General features: G+C 32.3%; 2 protein-coding genes across 4 annotated transcripts in view; both read right to left on the bottom strand.

Annotated features, from left to right (window-relative positions):
- F13B (coagulation factor XIII B chain) overlaps positions 1-18,208 on the bottom strand; it is a 370,477-nt gene that overhangs the window by 80,054 nt on the left and 272,215 nt on the right. The window lies entirely within an intron of this gene.
- Positions 1-18,208, bottom strand: part of ASPM (assembly factor for spindle microtubules) — a 66,336-nt gene that overhangs the window by 40,613 nt on the left and 7,515 nt on the right. For all 3 annotated transcript variants that reach the window (XM_079107981.1, XM_079107979.1, XM_079107980.1), the window contains exons 4-13: positions 15,057-15,161; positions 13,473-13,619; positions 11,974-12,219; positions 11,028-11,095; positions 6,248-6,389; positions 5,563-5,693; positions 4,759-4,934; positions 1,811-1,956; positions 1,636-1,721; positions 547-765 (exon numbers count right to left, since the gene is read on the bottom strand). In XM_079107981.1, coding sequence (XP_078964107.1) covers positions 547-765; positions 1,636-1,721; positions 1,811-1,956; positions 4,759-4,934; positions 5,563-5,693; positions 6,248-6,389; positions 11,028-11,095; positions 11,974-12,219; positions 13,473-13,619; positions 15,057-15,161 — 1,466 coding nt within the window. The remainder of the gene's footprint in view (positions 1-546; positions 766-1,635; positions 1,722-1,810; positions 1,957-4,758; positions 4,935-5,562; positions 5,694-6,247; positions 6,390-11,027; positions 11,096-11,973; positions 12,220-13,472; positions 13,620-15,056; positions 15,162-18,208) is intronic.

Here is an 18,208-nt window from a genome sequence, read left to right as displayed (position 1 = left end):
CTGTTTTTCTCACACTTCATCCTGTTTACCTCATTAAGTTTTTCACACTGAAACCCTTTGGTGTTCCTACCTATAAAAATAAAATGTGGTCTCTCGTTCTTTGTTAAGCCAGACTCCACCAGACCTGGTTTGCCCTGGCTTCCACTTATAACTGAGTCTTTGTCTTATTTCTATAACTTCTAATTAATTTTTCTCAATGTGGCTCAGGGCCTGGGATCTGTCAGCTGTTCACCTGCTGCACTTGTTGCAGTGAACATCATATACCAGTTCTGTGTAAGCATCTTTCATTAGAACACTTATCTAGGACATTTTTTTCCCTTAGTGATATATAAAACCATCATGTATTTTCCAGTTGGTGACATCTTAGATTAGTTAAAATACATAAATTATATAACAATATAATCATTCATTTGAGAAAAAGTTTGCTTAAATCTGAAAACTATATTATTTAAGAAGTGTAAGAAAATATTTTATTATTAAGCTTAATTGACATTAACCAAAATTTATTTAAAGATACTGAATTAAAACAAAAACAAAGAAACTTACCTTCTTATTATAGAAGGCACAAACTGCATTTACCCAGTCCATCAATAACTTCACATTTTCACTATATTGTTCAAAGAAACCACTATTCCTTTTGTCTTTTTTCTTATTAACAGTATCAGAATGGCATAACACTGTAGACATTGATTTCTTTATACCGTGTGAATATTTTAGAAAGTGAATTTCTTCCTTTAATAGCTCTAAATTAAGGGAAATATCCACCTGAAACATATAAAAAAGAATAAATACCCTAATTTTTCATATTTTTTTATTGTTAATGTTTTATTAGTAATTTATGATTATACATAATAGTGGGATTCATTGTTATATTCATACATACACATAATTTAGTCAATGTCATTTCATAGTACCCCCCTTCTCCCATTTTCCTCCCCTCCTGCCTCTTCCTTTCCTCCCTCGCCTTCCTCTACTCTACTGGTCTTCTATTTTCATGAGATTTCTCCACCCCACCCACCCCCTTTTCTTCCTTTGTTCTCTCTAGTTCCACATCATATGTTACTTTTAACCTACAGAAATTAATCTATTCTGTATTTTGATCAACTATAGAAGATTAAAAAAAAAAAAACTAATCAGAAATTTTTAAAAATCTAAAACTGAAGTTCCCAGAGTGCAGAAATGTCTACACCTTCTTTTAGACAAATAATTCTGTCTTTTGTGTACATGTGTGGTGTTGGGGATCAAAACCAGAACTTTACACATTCTAGGCAAGGCAAACACTCTCCTACTGAAGCTACATGCCCACTCCACAATCTACAATGATAGAATATTTAGTAGTTAAGAAAATGAGATTTTGGGGCCACACAAACTTGGGTTCTCATCTTAGTTTCATGTATCAATGATATAAACTTGAGCTTCAATTTCCTCACATGCAAGGGAGAATTAACACCAACCTAATACAAGTATGAGAAAGATTAAAATAGAATACATAAAATATTATCCCAGGCCTGAGACAGAATAAATTCTAGTAAATGGTAGTTATTATTGTTGTTCTTTATTTTATTCAAATTCCTTTTATAAACTAATATCCAAAATTGATAAGAAAAAGTACAAAATGTGCCAAACGTATAATACCTGAAAAGCAAATGCAATTTTCCAAAGCAATGCAAGAGTCTTCTCTCTGTGCCTATCCACAATATCCTTAGATAGGATTGAATTTCCTGCCAATAAAAAGGTAGTCCATTAGCATGATACACGTATATATGTCAATATTCAATGAGGAGAATTAGTGTCTCTGTTTAGTTTTTACCATGTTCATCACTTAATTGAATTCCTCGTGATTTAAGAATTTCAAGAACAATGTCAACATTGTGCATCTTTTGAAGACGACTTATTGCAGGAATCCTGAGTTTCTTTGAAAGATTCCAGTTCTGTGTGAGAAGTTCCATGGTTCGCCTAGCAGGAAAGAAATTTTCAGATGAATTTGCTATATAATAATATCTATGAAAAAAAAAAAACACTTCATTTAAAAATAGTTATTACCCAGAAATCCCAAGAGTTTAAAGGCATTAAGTTCAAGATGATTCCAAATAACTATCTCAAAACTGTATTGCTCCATAATTAAGAAGATGTTATTTCTCATTTTTAATATTTAAATCTGGAAGTTAAGTCCATGAATAAAATGATAAGAAAGAAAAATGCAACACACACACACACACAAATATACACATAAAGTTTTACAGAGAAAGAAAAAAGAAAAAAGAAAGGAAGGAAAGGAAGTGTAAGAAGGGGATATGTATTAAGGTGTGCTATAATCTACACATCTACAAGTGCTTTTTCTTACTTTAGTCATCATGGTCAATCCCAGTCAAGGACTGGTGACCCTTTCTTTTTTTTTTTTCCTTTTTTTTAATAGATGAAGAAACAAAGACCCAGAGGAAGTTAATTAAGCTCTAATTTATCATCATATACTACTATGACAGAAATAAAGAAAGCAACTAAAATCTAGTTTCATCAGTTTCCATAATTAGTCATTCTCATTCTCTCTCTCTCTCTGTATGTGTGTGTGTGTGTGTGTGTGTATATACATATTTTACAAACATATTTGAATGCCTACCTAAAAAAGACATGGACTCCAGAGCTTTAATTCAAATTCCTAATATCATCTAGTTTACTAATTATTTACCTACTATATAATAGTCAATATTTCCATAGAAAAAACAAGTCTCAAATAATATTGTATATAACTAAAAGTTGGCAAAATTATTTATAGAACCATAGTTTCTAAAGGTTAGAAAATGATTTAAGATCATTCTAAACCAACCACCCAATCAATGTAGGAGACATTTTTGCAAAGATAGACCAATCCATTACCTGAGGCATTAGTGGAGTAATAATTTCCAGGTATTCTAAAGTGACCTCAAGGATCTATGAAACTGTCATTTTGCTGACACTGAACAAAATAGAAATTTGGTATGCAAAATGAATCTCATTATTGGGAGTTCCCAACCAACACATATCACCCATATTTAACATTATTAATTCCTCAGTAACTTCTGTAAAACCATAAAATATGTCCTTTGTAGAAAAATAGCATTAAACATTAATCTGATCCCTGTTCTTTTTAGAAAGTGACAAAAATAGAAAAGCATGAATTCTTACTTGCTAAGAAACAGATGTAGTGGCTTGAATTTATGAAGTAAACAAATTAACAAATTATAAAAATAATAAAATATTTTCAGTGAATAATCTAGTCTGTATTGGAAACCATTCAATGAGAAAAAGCTATAGTAATAATCAAAAGAAAGACTACTAGCTTGTGAGAATATTAATCAGGAAAGGAAAGAATGTTCATGAAATTTTAACTTGGATGAAAGGGACATGTATGTTGTTTTTGAGAAGACTCACCCAAATCTAAGGTTCTTTGTCCCAAAAGTGTCAAAGAATTCCTCTATTCTGGTCAAGTAGCCCTTTGACACCTATTTGAATGTCCAACACTGTGAACTGGTTTCTTCTTAAGACCAAGTCTTAATAGAGGCAAATTTTTATACTAAACCACCCTCATCTTCCTGAAACTTTCATTACTCATGCATAGCTGTTGCTTTTAAACATAAGATAGCACTTCAAATGCCTGAAGACATTTATGTTTACAATTTTCTCTTCTATTTTGTTAAATATTTGTTGCCCCTTCGACTGGTCATCATGAGATACGGATATAAGGATTTTTGTTTACACCTTTGTATCTGATCAAAACCAAGAAGTTAATAAGTATATTCAAATAACTTCTTTCCTGATCAGTTAAACTTTAAACCAATTTGAATTTTAGCATGATGACTGCCTTCAAAATTCTGGCTACACCATAGCAATTTAAAATTTGATAGGAAGCTTTACTGTAGTAGAGATATTTTATGAAAGTCATTAATTCTAAGCTTCCCATTTTTTTTTTTCCCCACTACTGGGGATTGAACCATATTTTAAATTTTAACTGACTGGTTCGAGATTTAAATACACACACACAAAAAATATATCTAAGCTTTATTAAGAAATCTCACTGTTTTAACCCCAAAGTGTTTCCTTGATAAGTAAATAGGAGAGTTCCTTATAAATAAATGTCTCCAGTCCAGAAATTTTTCTAAAGAGATCAACTGAAGTACATGGTAAAAGCCATGCCTTCCAAAACTAAAATAAGATCCATTACTAAAACCAAAGCCAATTTTGAGGGATTCCATTTTATTATTGAGAAAATATTCTGTAATTTAAAGTCAGGCATCATGAATCTATACTATTCATTCATGAATCTATACTACCTATTTTACTCTATAAAACGGGCAAGTCATTCTCTCTCTTCATCTGATTTTAATCAAACTAAACAAAGCAAATGCTACTAAAAACAGTCTCAAATGATAATGGAACTCATGAAGCCATTCTTCATATAAAGTGTATTTAAGTGTTTCAGGTTTTAATTGGTTTCATGCTCTTTTCCACTCCTTTTCTGAGACATTAGTAGTTTCTAACCATGTACTCTAGGGCATGTACTCTAGTCACATGCCAAGAGAAAAAAAAGTGTGATAGAGACAAATTTCTGGGCACAAAAGTGATACCATTTGGAAAGAGAATGCTCAATTTTTTCAACCCTAAATTTATTCCATTATAAGAAAGAACAAAAAAAAAAAAAAAAAACTATAAGTACTGAATATGATTTTCCAAAAAATTCCAGTCTATCCCATTAAGCAAAATGATTTTATTTCTTATACTTACACAAGACGAACCCCACACTGCAAGTCTACAGCAAGATTTGTAACAGAAAAATCAAATTCATCAAATGGTGTCTGAACGTGGCTAACAGGTAATCCCAATAAGCCAAGGTGACGGGAAAGGTCACCTTCACCACTCAGGAAATCTCGTGAAAAAGCCAGAAGGATTTCTTTACTAGCCTATAAAGAAACAGGTTGCAGATATAATATTTCAATATTACAACTTTTTCCATAATAAAAGCAAACCATTTGAGTCATTTCAAACATATAGACATAAAATAAAATTAATAGTAGTTTAAAAAGTTTGTCAGTTTCATATCACATGGTAATAATGCAAATATATATTTTCAATTTATGATCTCTTTAAAAATTGCTCATAATAATATATTACAAAAACTAGCATCAATTTGATAAAACCCTATAGCAAAATTAGGTACAAAATTTCCAACAAAATTAATTTCTCAAAAGCATAGTTTAGTTCACTTTCAAATTTAAGAGTAATAATGAGGGCTGGGGATATGGCTCAGTTGGTAGAGTGCTTGCCTCCCTGGGTTCAATCCCCAGCATGGGAAAAAAATAAAATAAAATAATAATAATAATAATGATATACTAGTGAGAGGTCAACCAACAGAAATCGGGCAAGGCAGAATAACTGATGGGATTCACTGAAGAGACATTCATTCCTATTTTATTCCAAAATATTCTTCTTTAGAAAATCAATGTTCTTTCTAAATAAAAATATGCCATAAAAGTAATAAAAGTTTTAAAAGGGAAATATAAAATATATAACATAAAATGAAAACTATACCTTGAATTCAGCGTCTTTACAGAAGAGACAAGGATCATGATCAATAAGTCTGGAAATTTTAGCGTGATCAAGGAAACAGACCAACAGCAATAACTTTTTCAATGTGAACTTGGACAAAGCTTCTTCATGACCTTAGATAAAACACATGAAAAAACATAAATTCATCTACGAAAGACAGGATTCACCTAAAACATGAAAACAATAATATGCTAGTAAAAAACTGGTAGTAAACAAACAAAAAAACCACTTATGTGCCTTTCTTTGTGTATTACATATATAAATCCAATAAACCTATACAACAACTCTACATAAGAGGTACCATAATACTTTCAATTCATGGATAAGGAAGATAGGCACATCAGATTTAGCTGGTTTCATTCGACCAACATTTGCAAGCTTCAACCTAGGTGCTACACATACAGTAGCAAAGCATGGCGAATATAATCTGAATAGGATTTAAAACCTATGGTGGGGGAGGTGGGGAGAAACAACAAATAGTAATAATAATTATACACAGTGAAGGAGGAAGTGAAGGGGAATAATGGGAGTAAGGGAAAGGAAGGTAGTGGAACAGACCTATTTAGACTATTTTCTTTAAGAAAGTAAAATGCAAATAAAAACAGGAAAAATAACAAGAAGCCATTTATGCACAGTGTGGAGAAAATGCAGAGGCAGAAATGTTTACCATCTCTATATAGATGAGGAACAGTGGGGTGTCTATATTCAGCTGCTATATCAGGATTCCAAAGCAAGCGATTCAGAATAAACATAGCCAACCCTGTGACATCACTATTGTCTTCCAAAGATATGAGTTCTCCATAAATTGTCTAAAAACAAAAAATGAAAACTGAAGTCAGAACCATACTACCTCGAAAAATGAATGAAACACTATTGGAGAAAAGTAGACAATAATCTTCTAAGGAACTAGTGTAATAGTCAATATCCTAAATAGTAAGGAAGTGACACAGTCATTCAGTAAATAACCTTTTTAAACTGTACCGGCATTTTTTAAATGTTTACTGTATACTTCACAAAAAAAAAAAAAAAAGCTTAGAACTTAGATAAATTTTTAATTATCTGAAAAGCAGTATTTACATTTACATTTAAAATTTTTCCTTTATGTTAAAGAATTATAGCTGGGGGCAGTGTATACACCTGAAATATCATTTACTTGGAGACTGAGGCAGGAGGATCACAAATTTCAGACCAGCCTCAGCAACTGAGCAAGACATGGTCTAAATGAAAGTACAACAGAAACCTAATTATTTAAAATTTTATAATAATTAAAATGTAGAAAACCATCTGCAAATCATCTAAGATCTAATAGTTTGAGAAGCTCAGACATGTTTATAATCAATCACAAATATGAAATTTAACATCAACAGTTATTATTCATTCTAAAAAAATGAGAAAAAACTAAAAACATATCAAATATATGCTGTAATCCAACATTGACAAAATAAAGAAATGAGTGTAGAAAAGTATTAAATAATTTCCAAGACAGGGAAATTCATCTCATTTACTTTTTTTTTGTCTTCGAAACTTTCTTAAAATCTTCAAACATAGTGTGTGCCTGTAATCCCAGCAGCTTGAGAGGCTGAGACAGGAGGATTATGAGTACAAAGCCAGCCTCAGCAATGGGGAGGCACTAAGCAACTCAGTGTGACCCTGTCTCTAAATAAAATACAAAACAGGGCTGGGGACTTGGCTCAGTGGTTGAGTGCCCCTGAGTTCAATCCCTGATACCTGCCACCCACCCACCCCCCAAAAAAACCCACAAAAGTCATCCCCCTTTACAGAATACCAAGGTGTGGTGGTAGGGTAGAATGTTTTATTTATTTCACAATTACTTACCCCTCCACGCCCTGTAAAAGAATTATACAGTCCTACCATCTGCCATGGACTTATTTTGTCTCTTGTGAGAGGTTAACTTCCTGCCTAATTGTGCTTAGCTATTTAATGTGTTTTGGCCAATAGAATATTAGTGGAAGTGACACAAACTACATTTAAACAGAAGTTTTAAACGACAACTAGGAGCAAATTCTTGTGCTATTGTACGATAGGGTAACAGTAGTTAGCAATAACATACTGTGCATTTCAAAAAGCTAGAAGCATTTTGAAAGATTTTATTATAAAGAAATAAAAAATGTTTGAGGATACATATATTTAACCTGATTCACACATGTAATATGTACATATATTAAAACATAACATGGTACTTCTTTAATATGTACTATTTTTATGTTGTTATGTATCAGTTAAAAATAAATTTAATAAATAAACTGATAAATTAAAAAAATAAAAGGGAAATTTAAAAAAAATGTTTTACAAGTATCTACCTAACAATATTCCTTTTTACCTTTGCACATATACACACACAAAAGCTATTTCCCAAATTGGAAAGAGTGATTTTCCTAATCAAAATCTACTTCAATTGAGACTCCAGAATTATTTGACATGTGAAGCAGAGCAAGTTGACATGTAATTTACGGCATAATGAAAGAGAAAGGGTACCAGTACTGAAAGAAGAAATCTTAGTAATTACACTATCATAGTAAGCTTATTATTTGTTCTTTCTGAATGTCCATTTACTGGTACATAAAATGTAGATTACTGCAAAAGTTCCCTTCAGCCCAAAGACCCTTCTAAAACTTAGAATAAATTGAAATAATAATGAGAGATCTCACATCAGGAAGGTGAGAAATCTAGAAAAAAACGTAAAAACGTATTGTTAAAAGACTAAAAGAAAGCACAGAAAACACTTTATTATAAAACCTTTATAGTATTATAAAGTATTATAAAACACTTTATTATAATTTTAACAGACAACTTCTAGTAGTTGCTTTTTAATTCTATTAGCTTTAACATTCTAGATATTATTAAGCCAAGTACTATTATGTAAAGAACTCAAATCTGGATGACATTTTTTTAAGGATGACTCCATCAAAATAGAAATCAGACCAGAGACCCTGCATCTTATAGAAGAGAAAGTAAGTCCAAATCTTCAACTTGTTGGCTTAGGATCAGACGTCCTTAACAGGACTCCCATAGCACAAGAAATAAAAGCAAGAATCAATAACTCAGATAGATTCAAACTAAATAGCTTTCTCTCAGCAAAAGAAACTATCAGCAATGCGAAGAGAGAGCCTACAGAGTGGGAGAATATCTTTGCCACTTATACTTCAGATAGAGCACTAATTTCCTGAATATATAAAGAACTCAAAAAACTCTACAACAAGAATACAAATAACCCAAATCAACAAATGGGCTAAGGATATGAACACACGCTTCACAGAAGAAGATCTACAAGCAATCAACAAACATATGAAAAAATGTTCACCATCTTTAGTAATAAGAGAAATACAAATCAAAACTACACTAAGATTCCATCTCACCCCAATTAGAATGGCGATTATCAAGAATACAAGCAACAATAGGTGTTGGAGAAGATGTGGGGGAAAAAGGTACACTCATACATTGCTGGTGGGGCTGCAAATTAGTACAGCCACTCTGGAAAGCAGTGTGGAGATTCCTTAGAAAACTTGGAATGGACCCACCATTTGACCCAGCTATCCCACTCCTTGGCCTCTACCAAAAGGACTTAAAATCAGCATACTACAGAGATACAGCTACATCAATTTTCATAGCTGCTCAATTCACAATAGCCAGACTGTGGAACCAACCTAGATGTCCTTCAATTGATGAATGGATAAAGAAACTGTGGTATAGATATATAATGGAATATTACTAAGCTATAAAGAATAATAAAATTATGGCATTTGCAGGCAAATGGATGAAATTGAAGAATATCATTCTAAGTGAGATAAGGCAATCTCAAAAATCCAAAAGGTGAATAAGCAGATGATGACACATAATGAGGGGTGGGAGGGGGACAAAAATGGAGGAAGGAGGGACTGTAGAGAGGGAAAAGAGGGGTGGGAGGGGTGGGGAGAGGAAAAAATAACAGAATGAATCAAACATCATTACCCTATGTAAAATGTATGATTACGCAAATGGTATGCTGTTACTCCATGTACAATCAGAAACAACATGTATCCCATTTGTTTACAATAAAAAAATAAATAAATAAATAAATAAAATCAGCATACTACAAAGATACAGCCACATCAATGTTCATAACTGCTCAATTCACAATAGCCAGACTATGGAACCAACCTAGATGTCCTTCAATTGATGAATGAATAAAGAAACTGTGATATATATATATATGTATATATGGTTATATATATATATGGTTATATATATATGGATATGGTTATATATACATATGTTATATATGGTTATATATATTATATATATATTTATGGTTATATATATAGTTATATATATATATACACACACACACATACACACACACACACACAATGGAATATTACTCAGCTATAAAGAATAATAAAATTATGGCATTTGCAGGCAAATGGATTAAATTGGAGAATATCGTGCTAAGTGAGATAAACCAAGCTCAAAAATCTAAAAGGCGAATGATCTCACTGATAAGTGGATGATGGCACATAATGGGGGGTGGGAGGGAGGGCAAGAATGGAGGAAGGAGGGACTGTAGAGAGGGAAAAAGAGAGGTGGGAGGGGTTGGGGGAATGAAAAAATAATGGAATGAATCAAACATCATTACCCTATGTAAATGTATGATTATGCAAATGGTATGCTGTTACTCCATGTACAAACAGAGAAACAACATGTATCCCATTTGTTTACAATAAAAATACATTAAAAAAAAAATAGAAAGTTGGGCTTTGGCTTAGACAGCTGGAGGCTCAATACTTGACCAATTACTGGCATTTTGCAAGTCAACTAATATGTTAGTTTTCACTTTGTTAGAGAAGTAAAAATAATAATACACATCTCATTGAGTTTGAAAGAGATTTAGATAAGAAAATATACTTTAAGCAGCCTAGTCTTTTCATTTATAAGTGTTCAAAAATCAGCTTACTATAAGGAGTCATTATATCCAACACCAAATTATATATATTTAAAAGACTATAGAAGTAGCTGGGCATGGTGGTACACAACTGTAATTCCAAGTGGCTTGGAAGGCTGAGGCAGGAGGATCACAAGTTTGAGGCCAGCCTTAGCAATTAAGCAAGGCCCTAAACAAGTTAGCAAAACCTTGTTTCAAAATAAAAATTAGAAAGGGCTAGGGGTGTGACTCAGTGGTAAAGTGCCCATGGGTTCAATCCCCAGTACCAAAAGAAATAAAAGAAAAAAACTACAGAATCAATTACTCTGTAACAATGTCAATAATATATAATGGCATGGTCTATTTATCTAATCAGTATTTATTAGTTGACCTTATATTTTACATTGAAGATGAATCGAACTCAACACATGACTTTGAAACTTCTGAGTTGAACCATATTTTAATAAAGAATATTTTAAGTATATAATTGAAAAGTAAATTGTTGTAAAAAACTAAAACATATGCTTACCTCTAAGCCAATTCGAAGCCACAAAGGATTATAGGACAATAGCCAATTCAGGACTTTCTGACGTTCTCCTGAAATGTACATCAAAAGAAAATTAAATTCAGATCACTAATTAAATAAAGATGATAAAATTCCATGGAAAAGATATCAGTGGGAAAAAAGAATAATCACTCATATGGACTAAATAGTTTAAATGAAAAATACTTCTATTCTTAAATATACAGGATTATCTTTATGTATATGAAATTTCAGGCAGAAAAGCAAGTATATTCAGTTTTGAAACATAAAACCTCTCAGGCATCTATATACAAAGGAAATGCAATCAGTGTCTGGAAGAGATAATTTTATTTTTATATTTGTTGCAGCATTACTCATTATAGCCAAGATGTGGAAACAATCTAAGTGTCCACCACAAAAAGAAATACTATTCGGTCTCTAAGATGAAGGAAATCCTGTCTTTTTTCAGTGAGGATAGACCTGGAGGGCATTATGTTAAGAGCAATAAGCCAAGTAAGGAAAACAATCACTGTATTATCTCACTTGTACATGGAATCTAAAAACATCAAATTCACAGAAGCAGAGGAGATGCATATCAAAAGGATACAAAGTTTCATTTCCACAAGATGAATAAGTTCTGGAGATCTACTCTATAGTAGTATGGCGACTATAGTTATCAATGCTGAATTACAAATTTGAAATTTGCTAAGAATACATTTTAAATGTCCTCAATCCATCTCCTACACAAAGGAACTATGTGAGGTGCTGCATATATTAATTAGCTATATTGTAGTTATCATCTTTATATATATATATATTTATATCAACATCACACTGTATAATTTAAATATAAACAATTTTAATTTATCAATGATACTTCCCTCAATAAAGCTGGGGGCAGGGACGAAATGCAAAATCTCTAGTGTTTTTAAAGAATTAGTAACCTTCTTACCAATATCTTTCCAGAGATGTCTATCTTTTCGAACAATTAATCGCCTAGCTTCAATTTCAACTTCAAGCTTTTTAATAGCTTTAACCATTTTTTCAGAAGTAAATAAAGAGCATGCTGTGCGACGTAATCTATTCAACCTGCACCGTGCAGTATAAGCTCTGAGAGACATTTCATCTTTTGTAGGTGCTCTAGGAACACTTATTTTATGTTGATTCTCCACTCCCAAAAGAAGAGTAGCAGCATTTACTGGGTGAAAAACAGAAGAATGAATGTTCCCAATTAAAAAACATCATACATTCTTAACTTCAGCAATAAAATACAACTTAAGATGGTAAAAATGGAATTTCCCACTCCCTCCAAGTTTTCTTCTCATAATCTTAAAATACAGTTGTCATCATTTACTAAGTACCTTTGGCCAATATATCTCCACAACCTGTTAGCACTACCTGCAGAATGCATTCCAAATCTACATACTTCTCACAGCTCTACCACCAACATTTTAAACATTAGCATCTCTAATCTAGACCATTAAATGACCTCCTAACTGGCTTCTCTGTTTCCATTCTCTTTATTTATGAAGTGCTGAGGATTGAACCCAGTGCCTCACACGTGCCAGGCAAGCACTCTACCACTGAGCCACAACCCAGCCCTGTCCATTCTCTTTATAAATTAATTTTAAAAAGTTAAGTTCCTAAAGAATGTGATTTTTTAAAAAAAATTAATTCGATTTTGAAATATAATTTAAATTTTTATATAACCCTTTCTCTTAAAATCAGGCTTTATTTCCTTTTGGAAGAAAAAGAAAAGTGAACTTAGAGATCATCTAATCCAGACTCTCTTAATGCAGAAATCCTATACATGATTCTATGACAAATGTGAAACATGGTCTTTTTGAACATTGTAATGATGGGGAAATCACCATTTTGTAAGACATCCTACACAATGGTTTGACAACTTAAATGTTCATAAGGATTTTTTCCTTATCTAAAATGGATTCCTAGAATTTCTATGCAAGAACCGCACAAAATTTAGATTTCCTTCTCTTTCAGAAGAAAATTCTTCAAATGTTTGAAAGTACCATGTTTCTACCTTATCCTACACCCAAGTCTTCTCTTCCAGAATAAACACTGCAATATTTTAAAATTCCATCTGAATCATCTCCCACAGTGTACTATGCAGTGTTCCTACATACTCCTTAAACTAAGGTATTAACAATTGAGTCAATACATTCAAAATGGTCAGGCCACAAAGGACTGCTTTCATTAGCTGATAAAATGATATAATGGAAAGCAAAAAGAAAAAGCAAATTTCAGTACTGTTACATATCAACCTAAATAAGAAAAATTACCCACACAATCTTTAGAATATAGGTCAATGAATTAGCAAATTATAAAATAATAAATGAAGCATACATAATTAAAGAATGACATATCCTGTCAACATTCTGGTCTGCTGAAATAAGAGTATTATTAAATTTAAAACATTAATTTAATGTTTACCTTCAGAAATACTTGTCTTAACAGTGAAGTCATCAGGAGTTAATATAAAATTTAGCCACCAAGTGAAGCCCTGTTCCTGTTTTTCCTTCCAGCGTTCATCATAAAACATGTTCTTTGCAGCAAATGGCATTGGGTGTCTAGGAATATCTAAGAATACAATTAGATTATTACACAAGAAAATTTCTTGTAAATTACTATATAATATATAGCAAAATTCTTTTTTAACTTTTTCTCAGCAAAGGAAACAATCAGTAATGTAAAGAGAGAGCCTACAGAGTGGAAGAAAATCTTTTCCATGCACACTTCAGACAAAGCACTAATCACCAAAATTTATAAAAAAACTTACAAAACTTTACACCAAAAATACAAAGAACCAAATCAATAAATGGGCTAAGGAACTGGGCAGACACTTTACAGAAGATATACAGGTGATTAACAAATGTATGAAAGTGTTCAACACCTCTAGTAATTAGAGAAATGCAAATTAAAACCACCCTGAGATTTCATCTTACTCCAATTAGAATGGCTAATATCAAGAACACAAACAATAATAGATGTTGGCATGGATGTGGGGGAAAAAGCACATTCATACATTGATGCTTGAACTGCAAATTGGTGCAGACACTCTGTAAAGCAGTATGATTCCTCAGAAAACTTGGAATGGACCCACCATTTGACCCAGTTATCCCACTCCTCGGTTTATACCCAAAGGACTTAAAATCAGCATACTACAATAACACAATCACATCAATGTTTATAGCAGCTCAATTCACAATAGCTAGATTGTGGAACCAACCTAGATACTCTTCAATAGATAAATGGATAAAGAAACTATGGTATACATACACAATGGAATATTCTTCAGCCATAAAGAAGAATAAAATTATGGCATTTGCAGGTGAATGGAGTTGGAGAATATCATGCTAAGTGAAATAAGCCAATTCCAAAAAACCAAAGGCCAAATGTTTTCTCTGATAAGTGGATGATGGATACATATGATAGTGGTGGGGTAGGAGTAAGAGAAGAACGGAGGAATTTTGGATTACGATTATGTAGAGGGAAGAGAGGAGGGGAGGGGTGCAGGTTTGAAAGATGGTGGAATGAGACAGACATCATTACCCTATGTACATGTATGATTACACAAATGGTATGAATCTACATTGTGTACAACCATAGAAACAAAATGATTTACCCCATTTGTGTACAATGAATCAAAATGCAGTCTGTAAAAATAAAAAGAAAGTTCTTTTTTTACTAGTAAAACCATAGTTAAAACACTGAACAATATCTATTTGTTTTTCACTACTTGCTGCAAAGATTTGAAAACATTTTGGGTATGAAATGTGATCAAGCAAAATGGGAAGAAGTAAAACAAAATTCCCTGATTATTTATAAATTCTAAACTACCACGAGGCAATTTCAGTAAAGTCTGAAAGAATATCTTAATTATAATTTGCATACACATTTTAAAAATTCTTCAAGACTTTTATTCAAATAAAAAAATAAACTCATTTCCATTTGAAATGAAATTAATGCTTCATCCCATGTTACTTTTTCAGATAGTTTAAATATAATAGCACTTACCTGCTTTTAATGGTTTTATGAAGGTCAAATTAGACTGTGCCACAGCAACAATAGGTTTTATCCTTTTGTTTGTTTTAGAAAAAGGAGTTTTGAATGCCAGTGAATCTAAAATACATCAGGAAACAAAATTAATAGCATTAAAAAAATAAAATTCCCAAAGTTGGTAGTTCATTGAAAGTTAAAAGTATGAGTTCTTCATAATCACATTCATTTAGCAAATACTTCATAACTACTATTCTCCAGATACTAATGCTATGAACTTAGTGGTCAATGAAACCAACACCTGGAATTTACAGACCAAAAACCACATTTAAGTTTTGTCTATAGACTTTACAGTCCAGATTCAACCACAACTCACTGTGTACATATATTCCAGACTGTGCTAGGTATAGGGAAAACACAGAATGGAACGATACTGTCACAGCCTATAGGCAGTTAAGTCTAGTATGGAAGAAGTTTAAAAGGGGTATAAAAGACCTTCTAGATGAAAATATACATGTGCTAACTCATAAAATGAATATTAAGCAGAAGGAATATGGCCTGCTGACAAAAACTATAAGAAGGCTAAAACAAAGAATATATATGAAAAATGAAATAAAAGAAGTTGGAAGAGGAAGAGTTCAACAATATTAATAACAGTGGCAGCTAATAATTGAAAATATTATGCCAAGAACTATCAAATATCAATCTTTCACACAACTATCACAATAAATCTATGAAAGGAGTACTATAATTATTCAAAATTTACATAATTAGGATACTGGGGCTGAAAAGTCACACAAGTGAGGAAGCATCAGGGATTTGAACTAGATAGTTAAGTTCTAGAGCCTGCACTATTATTAAGTTTGAGTCACCCTCCATACCAGTAATAGATTTTTTTCAAGAAATAACACCTTTATCTTTTATCTTTATTTTAGAAAATAGTATGAGCAAGAAAATGAATGAGGTCATGACTAAAGACAGAAAATTATAAGGCAGTTGTTACCCAAGTTAGATATGATAAAACAATTTTTAACAAAGGTAATGGAAACAGAGAAGAGTTGTTTTATTAGTGGAAACAATAAGTCTTAATACCATCTCACTAGGAAAGTCATGAAGAATGAGAACAGACTGATTCCCAGGTATATAGCTCACATGATTAACAAATGGCAAGTGATCACAAAGGAAAAGGCAACAGAATTCATAGTAGCAAATACCTATGGAAGGAGCAGTTCACGCTCTTAAAAGCAGTTGTCACTCCAGCATATTCTGCTACTAAATGTAAGCATCTTTCCTAATTAGAGCAAACTATAGCCCATGTGTAAAATTCAGCACAATCTGCTTTTATGAACCATAAGCATAGTTTTTATATTTGCCAAAGACTGGGGGGAAAAAATGAAGTGAATAATATTTGATGACATAAAAACTACATGAGGGCTGGGGAGATAGCTCAGTTGGTAGAGTGCTTGCCTTGCAAGCACAAGGTCCTGGGTTCGATCCCCAGCACCGCAAAAAAAAAAAAAAAAAAAAAAAAAAAAAACTACATGAAATTCAAATTTCAGTACCTATAAATAACAAATTATTGGGACATAAACACTCATTGATTTGCACATTGTTGATGGCAGAGTTGAATAGTTGTGATAAAGATATGGCCTGCAAAGGCTAAAATATTTATTATCCTGAACCATTAAAGAAAAAGGGCTGGGGCTGGGGTTGTAGCTCATTGGTAGAGCACCTGCCTAGCATGTGTGAGGCACTGAGTTTGTCCTCAGCACCACATAAATAAAGTTATTTTTTAAAGTATCAAAAAAGCCCTTAAATTAAAAAAAAAAAAAAAAAAAAAAAAAGCTGCTTCTCTGGTTTTAGAGGAATCTCAAATTTATACCTATTAAAGTTATCACTTTCATTTTATTTGAACATTTAAAACATACTAGGGAGACTCATTCTGCAACCTAGAACAAGCCCCTCTGTCTTGAAATCATTTTATTCATTAGGAAGCCTTCATTGGCACCTTCTCACTCTTGGCCATTCATACACCTTTGCTTCTGCACTTCAATAATTCCCTGGGCAGAGTTTAATCATTAAAACTGAGAGTAACTTGAGGATACAAATTATATTTTTCCCCTGGGAAAACAAAGTCTAAACAATGTATAAACACTTAATATGTGCCTTATTAGTGTTGAATAAATGTATCTGGAGAATTGCCTTCTTGCTCTGTTTTTCTATGTTTATCAGAAGAGAAGGAAGTTAGAGCAGTTCTTAGTGAATTACTGGCTCTCGTATGGCGTCATAAATTAAAGTGCTCTAAATCTAGCAAAGAGGCTCAACCAGGTAGCTGCCTCAAAAACAGGTTTAAGTGTCAAACAATTCAGTGACCTTTGGTCATTCATTCATTTACTAATTCATTCTGTTCATCATTTATTGTATACCTTGCAGGAGAACAAAATGGATATGTTCCTTATAATTTGTTATCTGATCAGAACATATCTACACAAAACAGTAAAGCAAAGAACTAGAACTAACAGGTAGGTACAAAATGTCACATAAGCTGTATTTAGTTTGTAAGGGACTATAACTAGAGGGAAATTCATTAGAGAACAGTATTAACAAAAGTTGGTTAGGATACTTGAAATATAGGATTGAATTAATGAAAGAAAAACATGAATGTTAGTAAGAGACAGAATGGCAAGAAGACTACACCACATGGCTAGCATGTTGTCAAATAAAAAGATATCTAGATAAACAGAGATTACATAACTGATGACCTTAAATTACAGAGTAATAATTTTGTAAATCATCTAATAACAATATAGTCACTGGAGTTTCTGAAACATGGGAGAAAAACACTGCATATTGGAAAATTAGAGGAGTTATTTTAATAACTATATACATTGGCACAGCAGAACTTTGAGGTGAATCCCATTGTGCCATCACTATAATCCTTAGTCATTACCCCAAATAAAAAAAACTTTTATTTAGTTTTTCTTTCATTTAAATCCCAATAGTTTAGCAAGATATGGTGGAAAAAAACATTTACATTGTAGCTAGGTAAACCTGAGTTTAAACTGTGACTCTAAATATTCAGTAGTTCTTGAGAACCTTGGTCAAGTTACTGTTATGAACTTGATAAGTGAGTTGGAGAAGGTCATTCTAGTTAGAGAAAATAACAACTG

This window comes from Sciurus vulgaris (genome assembly GCF_902686455.1).
Source record: "Sciurus vulgaris genome assembly, chromosome: 12".
NCBI lineage: Eukaryota > Metazoa > Chordata > Mammalia > Rodentia > Sciuridae > Sciurus > Sciurus vulgaris.
The sequence above is the reverse complement of the archived record's forward strand: the minus strand, read 5'-3'. Positions and strand labels throughout refer to the sequence as shown.